Raw genomic sequence first — 10,444 nt, 5'->3', positions numbered from 1 at the left:
TTGACAGCTTTACAACAGGGCAAAGACTGTGTTGCGAAATTTGGCTTAGTCTGTGACAGGGCTGTTATGCACTTCTGTTGAACACTGGACGTGAAGTTGAGTATTTGTGTTCTTGTAACATTGCACTGTAATCATTTCTGTAGTTAATGTGTTAGAAGGCGTAGCTATTGTGAAGTGACACTGACATCAGCGGCATCTTGATGAATTAGACACATCAAAGCGGATATTCGAGTTTGACAATTAGGTTTTTTGAACCCAATAAAGTTGTACAGACCTGTGCAATACTACTTTCGCATCGTTGATTCATCAGACCAGCGCAGTATCCTAGATGTGCTGCATTTACGATGGTGTGGACTGACTGGTTTTGGACAGCACAGTATCAGGAACTACTGAACATTTCTGAAGCACTTCTCTCTAGCCTATGCGCAGTTTAATCGCTTTTATCTAGTAATTCTAGTTGAGAACTATAATCTGTTTTCAGTTCGATTTCAGGTGCCAGATCACAGTGACCTTGTGGTACAAGTCCAGCTGTCCATTAGCAACACACAGGAACAGCTGCTACAAAGGCTGTATGAAAAGGACCACCGGCAAGAGGAAGTCAGGACACCACCAGCATTCCACCAACGAAGAAAATGTGTGACTAGTTACATTTCCTGAGTAGACAACACTTCATGGCCCACAGGAGACATGGGAACATGTTGTGCAGTTCTACCACTCATGTACAATGTGTAAGGCCAACACCAAACTAATCTTTCTCTTGCGATATGAGGTAGCAGAAAACATGATACATGCAGTTAAGGGAACATGTTGTGCAGCTCTACCAATCATGTACAATGTGTAAGGCCAACACCAAACTAATCTTTCTCTTGCGATATGAGGTAGCAGAAAACATGATACATGCAGTTAAGGGGACTGTGAGAAGGTCGAGGATTATGCTACTGCATTGCTATACACTTCCAAACTACATTAAGGTACTGCAGTCCAAAGCAGATCTGTATCCCTCAGAGTGCATTCCCATCTGTCAGCCAAACATTCCATCTATCATCGTTATTTTGTACCATCCAACAGAGAAAAACACTACTAATTATAAAACCTCCACTAATTTCATCCAACATACTTATATATGTTTCATTGCCTGTACTGTAGGACCATGTCCCAAAGACTATCAGTGGCAAGAAGGGTCCCTGTTTTCTTGTTTGATGCATTGCTGTTTCTGCTGCAACAGTTCCAAGTAGTGTCTTGCTACATCTTTATAAACTGCCATACATTTCGTTTTTTCCACCACAACTTTGAAGTTATGTCAGTTTCTAAACTGGCATTAACTTGGCTTGATCCACTGGCTCTCACAGAAAACTGGAAATTGCACAGTGCAAATTATGCTGTTACTCCTCCTATACACACACACACACACACACACACACACACACACACACACACACACACACACACACACACACACACACACACACACATACATACATACAGTATGATTGAAGTAAAAGACAGAGGCGGCATTTATTATTGACAAAAATGCAGAAGACATCACAAAGTATGGAAACTGGAAGAGTTTTGCGACATTAGAGAGTGTTTACAAACAGCTGCCAAAAGGTGATTGATGACTTCCACATTTAAACTCATCTTTCACAGCGACAGGGTAGCAGATGGCTTGGCATTCAGTTCCTGCTGTTTCCTCATACTGTGGTCGTGTCTGTGACCACTTTTATCGTGCTACCCATCCCCAGAAGGTGTTGCCCCTCCACAAAGACTCTTTGTCTAACTCAAGCGAGTGATGTTAGTCAATCATCATGTGGTAATCAACACCATACGCGTGGATGGATGGGTTGGAAAAATACTGCCGAGTACTGTAATAAGGAACACACTTGATAGTGCAATCAAGTGTTTGTTCCATAACTTCAATGCAGGCCAGTGACATGGCAGCATGCTTCACAGTTTCTGTATCATTTATGACAACACTCCACCCCTCGCCCACTCACTTTTTTGTGAGTACCATTGCAACTGTAGATAGATGAATGTGTAGTATGTCCATATATTGTCAGTTCTCGAACATGTATATCAAAGTATACCAGACAGCAATCTCCATGTTTCTAGCACTTCCATCATAGTGTGTAATTTATGATTACGATTGCCCCTCTTTCTCTATTTGGATGGGGGTCAAAGAGCACCCTCGCATTCTTAGGATAAAGTTGGAGACGGATAGATCTCCTCGTATTGTCTTTGACCACCATACCTGAAACTGTGTCACCAATTTAATCTGCAACTGACCAGAAGTAGACAGCTATATTTCACGTCTCTTGAAAGAGCAGAGTGATCCGTGTCTGTAACTGCTGTCCTGCACCACTGTTAGCCATGGCACCCATCCAAGCGCAAAAGATTTCGCCAGGTGTGGGCATGTCAAGAAGGTTAGCACACCTTGATATGAAAGTGTTGTGATGATATAACAGATGGTTAAGAAGAAGAAGAAACTTTAAAGGATGAGCTAGTCGGCAGGAAAATTTTAATTTATTTTATTAGCTCCCAGAGGTAACTTTATTTTTCCATGATGCCCAAGCCACGGCTGGCAGTGTCGGCTGCCTGTAAATCATTTCGTCCCACAGTCTAACAACAGGAAGTCAGCACAGAGGAAGGGTACGTTGTCCAGCCGCAACCCTCGTGTGCTAACAAGGGTACGTTATGCGCTCTGGAAAGTTCCATGCCGCACCACACGGTTTTCTCGATCCCGACCAATCAGGGCAGAGTAAGCCGCACAGTGCGTAGAATATACCCGACCGCAAATCGCCGGGCCCGCTCTCCTGTTTTCTTGCTCTCCTGTGATTAAGACGCGTGCCCTGTAGCAGTGAACATCTTCTGCTTCTCGTGGTGCTGTGGCTTTGTAGACTTAGTTTTCAGGGACACCAACCTTCACCATACTTTACCATATGACTCACCCCACCTCCCTACGCCTGGCTATGTAATCCATTTTTAGTATGCTTTCGTCAATAAATGGCCTTTGCGTAAACATTAACCTGATGAATTAATTACGCCTGCCGCCGCGAGCCGCCCATCGCCAACCGCCGCTGTCGCCGACGCGTCAGGGGCCTGCCGCCACGAGCCGCTCTACGCCAACCGCCGCTGTCGCCGACGCGTCAGGGGCCTGCCGCTGCGAGCCGCCCATCGCCAACCGCCGCTGTCGCCAACACGTCAGGGGCCAGCCGCCGCGAGCCGCCCATCGCCAACCACCACAGTCACCGACGCGTCAGGGGCTGCCGCCGCGAGCCGCCCATCGCCAACCGCCGCAGTCGCCGACGCGTCAGAGGCCTGCCGCCACGAGCCGCCCGTCGCCAACCGCCGCTGTCGCCGACGCGTCAGGGGCCTGCCGCCGCGAGCCGCCCATCGCCAACCACCACAGTCGCCGACGCGTCAGGGGCTGCCGCCACGTGCCGCCCATGCCAACCGCCGCAGTCGCCGACACGTCAGGGGCCTGCCGCCGCGAGCCGCCCATGGCCAACCACCACAGTCGCCGACGCGTCAGGGGCTGCCGCCACGAGCCGCCCATGCCAACCGCCGCAGTCGCCGACGCGTCAGGGGCCTACCGCTGCGAGCCGCCCATCGCCAACCGCCGCAGTCGCCGACGCGTCAGGGGCCTGCCGCCACAAGCCGCCCATCGCCAAGCGCCGCTGTCGCCGACGCGTCAGGGGCCTGCCGCCGCGAGCCGCCCACCGCCAACCGCCGCTGCCGCCGAAGCGTCAGGGGCCAGCTGCCGCGAGCCGCCAAGAGCCAACCGCCGCTATCGCCGACGCGTCATGGGCCTGCCGCCGCGAGCCGCCCATCGCCAACAGCCGCTGTCGCCGACGCGTCAGGGGCCTGCCGCCGCGAGCCGCCCATCGCCAACCGCCACAGTCGTCGACGCGTCAGGGGCCTGCCGCTGCGAGCCGCCCAGAGCCAACCGCCGCTGTAGCCGAATCGTCAGGGCCCTGCCGCCGCGAGCCGCCCATCGCCAATCGCCGGAGTCGCCGACATGTCAGAGGCCTGCCGCCGCGAGCCGCCCATCGCCAATCGCCGGAGTCGCCAACACGTCAGAGGCCTGCCGCCGCGAGCCGCCCATCGCCAACAGCCGCTGTCGCCGACGCGTCAGGGGCCTGCCGCCGCGAGCCGCCCATCGCCAACCGCCACAGTCGCCGACGCGTCAGGGGCCTGCCGCCGCGAGCCGCCCAGAGCCAACCGCCGCTGTAGCCGAATCGTCAGGGGCCTGCTGCCGCGAGCCGCCCATCGCCAATCGCCAGAGTCGCCGACACGTCAGAGGCCTGCCACCGCGAGCCGCCCATCGCCAACAGCCGCTGTCGCCGCCTCCTCAGGCGCCTGCCGCAGCGAGCCGCCCATCGCCAACCGCCGCTTTGGCCGACGCGTCAGGGGCCTGCCGCTGCGAGGCGGCCATCGCTAACCGCCGCAGTCGCCGACGCGTCAGGAGCCTGCCACCGCGAGCCGCCCATCGCCAACCGCCGGTGTCGCCGACGCGTCAGGGGCCTGCCGCCGCGAGCCGCCCATCGCCAACCGCCGGTGTCGCCGACGCGTCAGGGGCCTGCCGCCACAAGCCGCCCATCGCCAAGCGCCGCTGTCGCCGACGCGTCAGGGGCCTGCCGCCGCGAGCCGCCCTCCGCCAACCGCCGCTGCCGCCGAAGCGTCAGGGGCCTGCTGCCGCGAGCCGCCCATCGCCAACCGCCGCTGTCGCTGACGCGTTAGGGGCCTGCCGCCGCGAGCCGCCCATCGCCAACCGCCACAGTCGCCGACGCGTCAGGGGCCTCCCGCCGCGAGCCGCCCAGAGCCAACCGCCGCTGTAGCCGAATCGTCAGGGGCCTGCCGCAGCGAGCCGCCCATCGCCAATCGCCGGAGTCGCCGACACGTCAGAGGCCTGCCGCCGCGAGCCGCCCATCGCCAACCGCCGCAGTCGCCGCCTCGTCAGGCGCCTGCCGCAGCGAGCCGCCCATCGCCAATCGCCGCAGTCGCTGACGCGTCAGGGTCCTGCCGCCGCGAGCAACCCATCACCAACCGCTGCAGTCCCCGACACGTCAGGGCCTGCCGCCGCGAGCCACCCATCGCCAACCGCCGCTGTCGCCGCCTCGTCATGCGCCTGCCGCAGCGAGCCACCCATCGCCAACCGCCGGTTTGGCCGACGCGTCAGGGGCCTGCCGCTGCGAGGCGGCCATCGCTAACCGCCGCAGTCGCCGACGCGTCAGGAGCCTCCCACCGCGAGCCGCCCATCGCCAACCGCCGGTGTCGACGACGCGTCAGGGGCCTGCCGCCGCGAGCCGCCCATCGCCAACCGCCGGTGTCGCCGACGCGTCAGGGGCCTGCCGCCGCGAGCGGCCCATCGCCAACCGCCGCTGTCCCCGACGCGTCAGGGGCCTGCCGCCGCGAGCCGCCCATCGCCAACCGCCACAGTCGCCGACGCGTCAGAACCCTGCCGCCGCGAGCCGCCCATCGCCAACCGCCGCTGTCGCTAACGCGTCAGGGGCCTGCCGCCGCGAGCTGCCCATCGCCAACCCCTGCAGTCACCAACGCGTCAGGGGCCTGCCGCCGCGAGCCGCCCATCGCCAACCGCCGCTGTCGCCGACGCGTCAGGGTCCTGCCGCCGCGAGCCGCACATCGCCAACCGCCGTTGTCGCCGACGTGTCAGGGCCTGCAGCCGCGAGCCGCCCATCGCCAACCGCCGTTGTCGCCGACGCGTCAGGAGCCTGCCACCACGAGCCGCCCATCGCCAACCGCCGCAGTCGCCGATGCGTCAGGGGCCTGCCACCGCTAGTCGCCCATCGCCAACCGGCCGCTGTCGCCGACGTGTCAGGGGCCTGCCGCCGCGACCCACCCATCGCCAACCGCCGCAGTCGACGACGCGTCAGGGGCCTGCCACCGCTTGGCGCCCATCGCCAACCGGCCGCTGTCGCCGACGCGTCAGGGGCCTGCCGCCGCGAGCCGCCCATCGCCAACCGCCGCTGTCGCCGACGCGTCAGGGGCCTGCCGCCGCGAGCCGCCCATCGCCAACCGCCGCAGTCGCCGACGCGTCAGGGCCTGCAGCCGTGAGCCGCCCATCGCCAACCGCCGTTGTCGCCGACGCGTCAGGAGCCTGCCGCCGCGAGCCGCCCATCGCCAACCGCCACAGTCGCCGTTGCGTCAGGGGCCTGCAGCCGCGAGCCGCAAATCGCCAACCGCCGTTGTCGCCGACGCGTCAGGGGCCTGCAGCCGCGAGCCGCCCATCGTCAACCGCCGTTGTCGCCGACGCGTCAGGAGCCTGCCGCCGCGAGCCGCCCATCGCCAACCGCCGCAGTCGCCGACGCGTCAGGGGCCTGCCACCGCTAGTCGCCCATCGCCAACCGGCCGCTGTCGCCGACGCGTCAGGGGCCTGCCGCCCCGAGCCGCCCTTCGCCAACCACCGCTGTCGCCGACCCGTCAGGGGCCTGCCGCCGCGAGCCGCCCATCGCCAACCGCCGCAGTCGCCGACGCGTCTGGGGCCTGCCACCGCGAGCCGCCCATCGTTAACCGCCGCAGTCGCCGACGCGTCAGGGTCCTGCCACCGCTAGTCGCCCATCGCCAACCGGCCGCTGTCGCCGACGCGTCAGGGGCCTGCCGCCGCGAAGCCGCCCATCGCCAACCGCCGCAGTCGCCGACGCGTCAGGGGCTTGCCGCCACGAGCCGCCCATCGCCAACCCCCGCTGTCGCCGACCCGTCAGGGGCCTGCCGCCGCGAGCCGCCCATCGCCAACCGCCGGTGTCGCCGACGCGTCAGGGGCTTGCCGCCACGAGCCGCCTATCGCCAACCGCCGCAGTCGCCGACGCGTCAGGGGCCTGCCACCGCTAGTCGCCCATCGCCAACCGGCCACTGTCGCCGACGCGTCAATGGCCTGCCGCCGCGAGGCGCCCATCGCCAACCGCCGCTGTCGCCGACGCGTCAGGGGCCTGTCACCGCTAGTCGCCCATCGCCAACCGTCCGCTGTCGCCGACGCGTCAGGGGCTTGCCGCCGCGAGCCGCCCATCGCCAACCCCCGCTGTCGCCGACCCGTCAGGGGCCTGCCGCCGCGAGCCGCCCATCGCAAACCGCCGGTGTCGCCGACGCGTCACGGGCCTGCCGCCGCGAGCAACCCATCGCCAACCGCCGCAGTCGCCGATGCGTCAGGGGCCTGCCACCGCTAGTCGCCCATCGCCAACCGGCCGCCGTCGCCGACGCGTCAGGGGCCTGCCGCCGCGAGCCGCCTATCGCCAACCGCCGCAGTCGCCGACGTGTCAGGGGCCTGCCGCCGCGAGTCGCCCATCGCCAACCACCGCAGTTGCCGACTCGTCAGGGGCCTGCCGCCGCGAGCCGCCCATCGCCAACCGCCGCAGTCGCCGACGCGTTAGGGGCCTGCCACCGCTAGTCGCCCATCGCCAACCGGCCGCTGTCGCCGACGCGTCAGGGGCCTGCCGCCCCGAGCTGCCCATCGCCAACCACCGCTGTCGCCGACCCGTCAGGGGCCTGCCGCCGCGAGCCGCCCATCGCCAACCACCGCAGTTGCCGACGCGTCAGGGGCCTGCCGCCGCGAGCCGCCCATCGCCAACCGCCGCTGTCGCCGACGCGTCAGGGGCCTGCCACCGCGAAGCCGCCCATCGCCAACCGCCGCAGTCGCCGACGCGTCAGGGGCTTGCCGCCACGAGCCGCCCATCGCCAACCCCCGCTGTCGCCGACCCGTCAGGGGCCTGCCGCCGCGAGCCGCCCATCGCCAACCGCCGGTGTCGCCGACGCGTCACGGGCCTGCCGCCGCGAGCAACCCATCGCCAACCGCCGCAGTCGCCGATGCGTCAGGGGCCTGCCACCGCTAGTCGCCCATCGCCAACCGGCCGCCGTCGCCGACGCGTCAGGGGCCTGCCGCCGCGAGCCGCCTATCGCCAACCGCCGCAGTCGCCGACGTGTCAGGGGCCTGCCGCCGCGAGTCGCCCATCGCCAACCACCGCAGTTGCCGACGCGTCAGGGGCCTGCCGCCGCGAGCCGCCCATCGCCAACCGCCGCAGTCGCCGACGCGTCAGGGGCCTGCCACCGCTAGTCGCCCATCGCCAACCGGCCGCTGTCGCCGACGCGTCAGGGGCCTGCCGCCCCGAGCCGCCCTTCGCCAACCACCGCTGTCGCCGACCTGTCAGGGGCCTGCCGCCGCGAGCCGCCCATCGCCAACCACCGCAGTTGCCGACGCGTCAGGGGCCTGCCGCCGCGAGCGGCCCATCGCCAACCGCCGCTGTCGCCGACGCGTCAGGGGCCTGCTGCCGCGAGCCGCCCATCGCCAACCGCCGCTGTCGCCGACGCGTCAGGGGTCTGCCGCAATCGCGAACCGCCTCCAATGCGTTTGCCACCGCCCTAGGTTCCGGACGTCGACGTCGTTCGCCCCCACCCGCCAGCCACCGCCCGCTGCCACCACTGCACCACGCCGTCGCCGCCGCCAACGCGTCGCGCCGCTTCAACCACCATCGTCGCCATGCTATTAACATTAACTTCGTCGATCGTCCGCCATTGGAATAGGTTATTCAGTGACCTTTTCCTTTGTAACAGTTGGTTCGGTCACTAACCCCCCTAATTTTGTAAACATGTCGATGTGAACACGAGCGATGGAACGGGATACTCCCGCAGAAGCACCAGCCTCGCAAGACCCGCTCGACGCTATTAATGGTCAAATGCAGCAATTGTTCACAAAGAATCAAGAGCTACTTGAACAAAAACTCGTCTTGAAACAGACGGTGGAAGCTAGTATGCGAACTTCGGTACCTGTGGCTAGCTCCAGACCTGTAACAAATGCTCAGTCCATGGCAACTAACACTAATTCTGTCTCTAATGCAAATGCCGCAATTTCTGCTGACATAGCGGCTGTAAGCAATTTTCCTTCTGCTGATTTCATTCCTACTTTTTCTGGGAAGTCGCACGAAAATGCGGCTATGTTCCTACAGAATATTCGCGAAGTGGGTCGCATTTGCGCCTGGCCGACTGATCTATTGGTCAATGTAGCCAGGTTTAAGCTGATGGGGGGAAGCGCGAATGTTTATAGAAATGTTGGGCGAACTGCGTGACACGCATGACTTTGAAGTTTTGGCTCGTGGACTAACTACGCGCTATTCTGATAGCAGAGGTACCGGATATTACAGAGATCAATTATCAACCCTTAGGCAAAAGCATAATGTGGATTTTGATACCTTTGCATATCGCCTACGAGCCGTTTCTCGTCGTACCTACAAGCTAGGTGAAAATGCCAGTGAAAACAGGATCTTGTGCTCGGAAGCGGAAGCCCGCATCTCGTGGTCATGCGGTAGCGTTCTTGCTTCCTACGCCCGGGTTCCCGGGTTCGATTCCCGGCGGGGTCAGGGATTATCTCTGCCTCGTGATGGCTGGGTGTTGTGTGATGTCCTTAAGTTAGTTAGGTTTAAGTAGTTCTAATTCTAGGGGACTGATGACCATAGATGTTAAGTCCCATAGTGCCATTTAATCGGAAGCGGAAGCACGTGTGATTTATGCTATTGACCCCCGCATCGGAGGAAAAATCAAAGTGGCCATCCCACTACTCTGTTTGAAGCAGTTCATTTGGCAATTGTACGTGAAAAGGTATTGCGCTTTTGCGCTGCCGCACTGTGCCCGCTGCACCCAGTACCAGGCCCAGCAAAGGAAATATTTTGCCAGCATGCGCTGTCCCACACCTTTCTGCGCCAGCTGTCAGACTGTAGGTCATCCTAATAATGTTTGTCCATGTCTTATTTATGCTATTATCTAATGTTTAGAGAGTTTTAGCCAGAGTCTGCCAGCACCAGTAATTTTGTATTTGTATCAACCTAGTGTTTTCATGTGTCACTGTGTTACTAGCTACGGTCGCGCAGTTCCAGACTGTAGCGCTTAGAACCGCGCGACCACTCCGGACGTCTCAGTTAAGCAATTCTCGTCACTGCATACACAGTAAACATGATTGATATACCGTTCACCGTTAAATTTCCTGAAATATATAGGAATCGTATACATTTGTGGAAATTTAAGACCAGTGACTACACCGATCGAAATAAGAAGGAACCTGCTCGTAATTCTTTAGTAGAGAAGACAGTTACCCACAAAAAACAGGGAAATGGTAATAAAAAATAATCGCAGCAGCTGTGGACTTAACAAAAGTTATTGCTTCTGCTTGCTTTGCACTTATGCATACGTACATAATCGTCGTGTGTCGACTGGCATTAAGAACTACTACGCTTAAGTCACTGATGTTTGCAGCAGCAGTTGTAAACACAACACAGTCGACACGAAATGTTCTCGTTTGTGCCGGCATTACATGATGAGTGAGACAATCGGATATCTTTCTGTAATCAAGCTTTAGTCAACAGTCTAACACTCAACAAGTTTCAAAACAAAAAATGAAAATTATCAAACGTATTCGATGATTGTGAATTCTTTAACATTGGCTGCA

General features: G+C 60.6%; 2 protein-coding genes across 2 annotated transcripts; both read left to right on the top strand.

Moving 5' to 3' along the window:
* The first annotated feature begins 3,497 nt into the window (after positions 1–3,497).
* Positions 3,498–4,835, top strand: LOC126268649 (synapsin-1-like). The gene has a single exon (XM_049973930.1). The coding sequence runs from the start codon at positions 3,498–3,500 to the stop codon at positions 4,833–4,835; it is 1,338 nt and encodes a 445-aa protein (XP_049829887.1).
* A 2,317-nt stretch (positions 4,836–7,152) lies between these two features.
* On the top strand, positions 7,153–8,529 carry LOC126268491 (uncharacterized). Its single transcript, XM_049973917.1, has one exon. It carries the CDS (start codon positions 7,153–7,155, stop codon positions 8,527–8,529), a length of 1,377 nt encoding a protein of 458 aa, XP_049829874.1.
* Positions 8,530–10,444: the final 1,915 nt, after the last annotated feature.

This window comes from Schistocerca gregaria, chromosome 1, assembly GCF_023897955.1.
Source record: "Schistocerca gregaria isolate iqSchGreg1 chromosome 1, iqSchGreg1.2, whole genome shotgun sequence".
NCBI lineage: Eukaryota > Metazoa > Arthropoda > Insecta > Orthoptera > Acrididae > Schistocerca > Schistocerca gregaria.
Note: the sequence above shows the minus strand (reverse complement) of the source record. Positions and strands in the feature narration are given on the sequence as shown.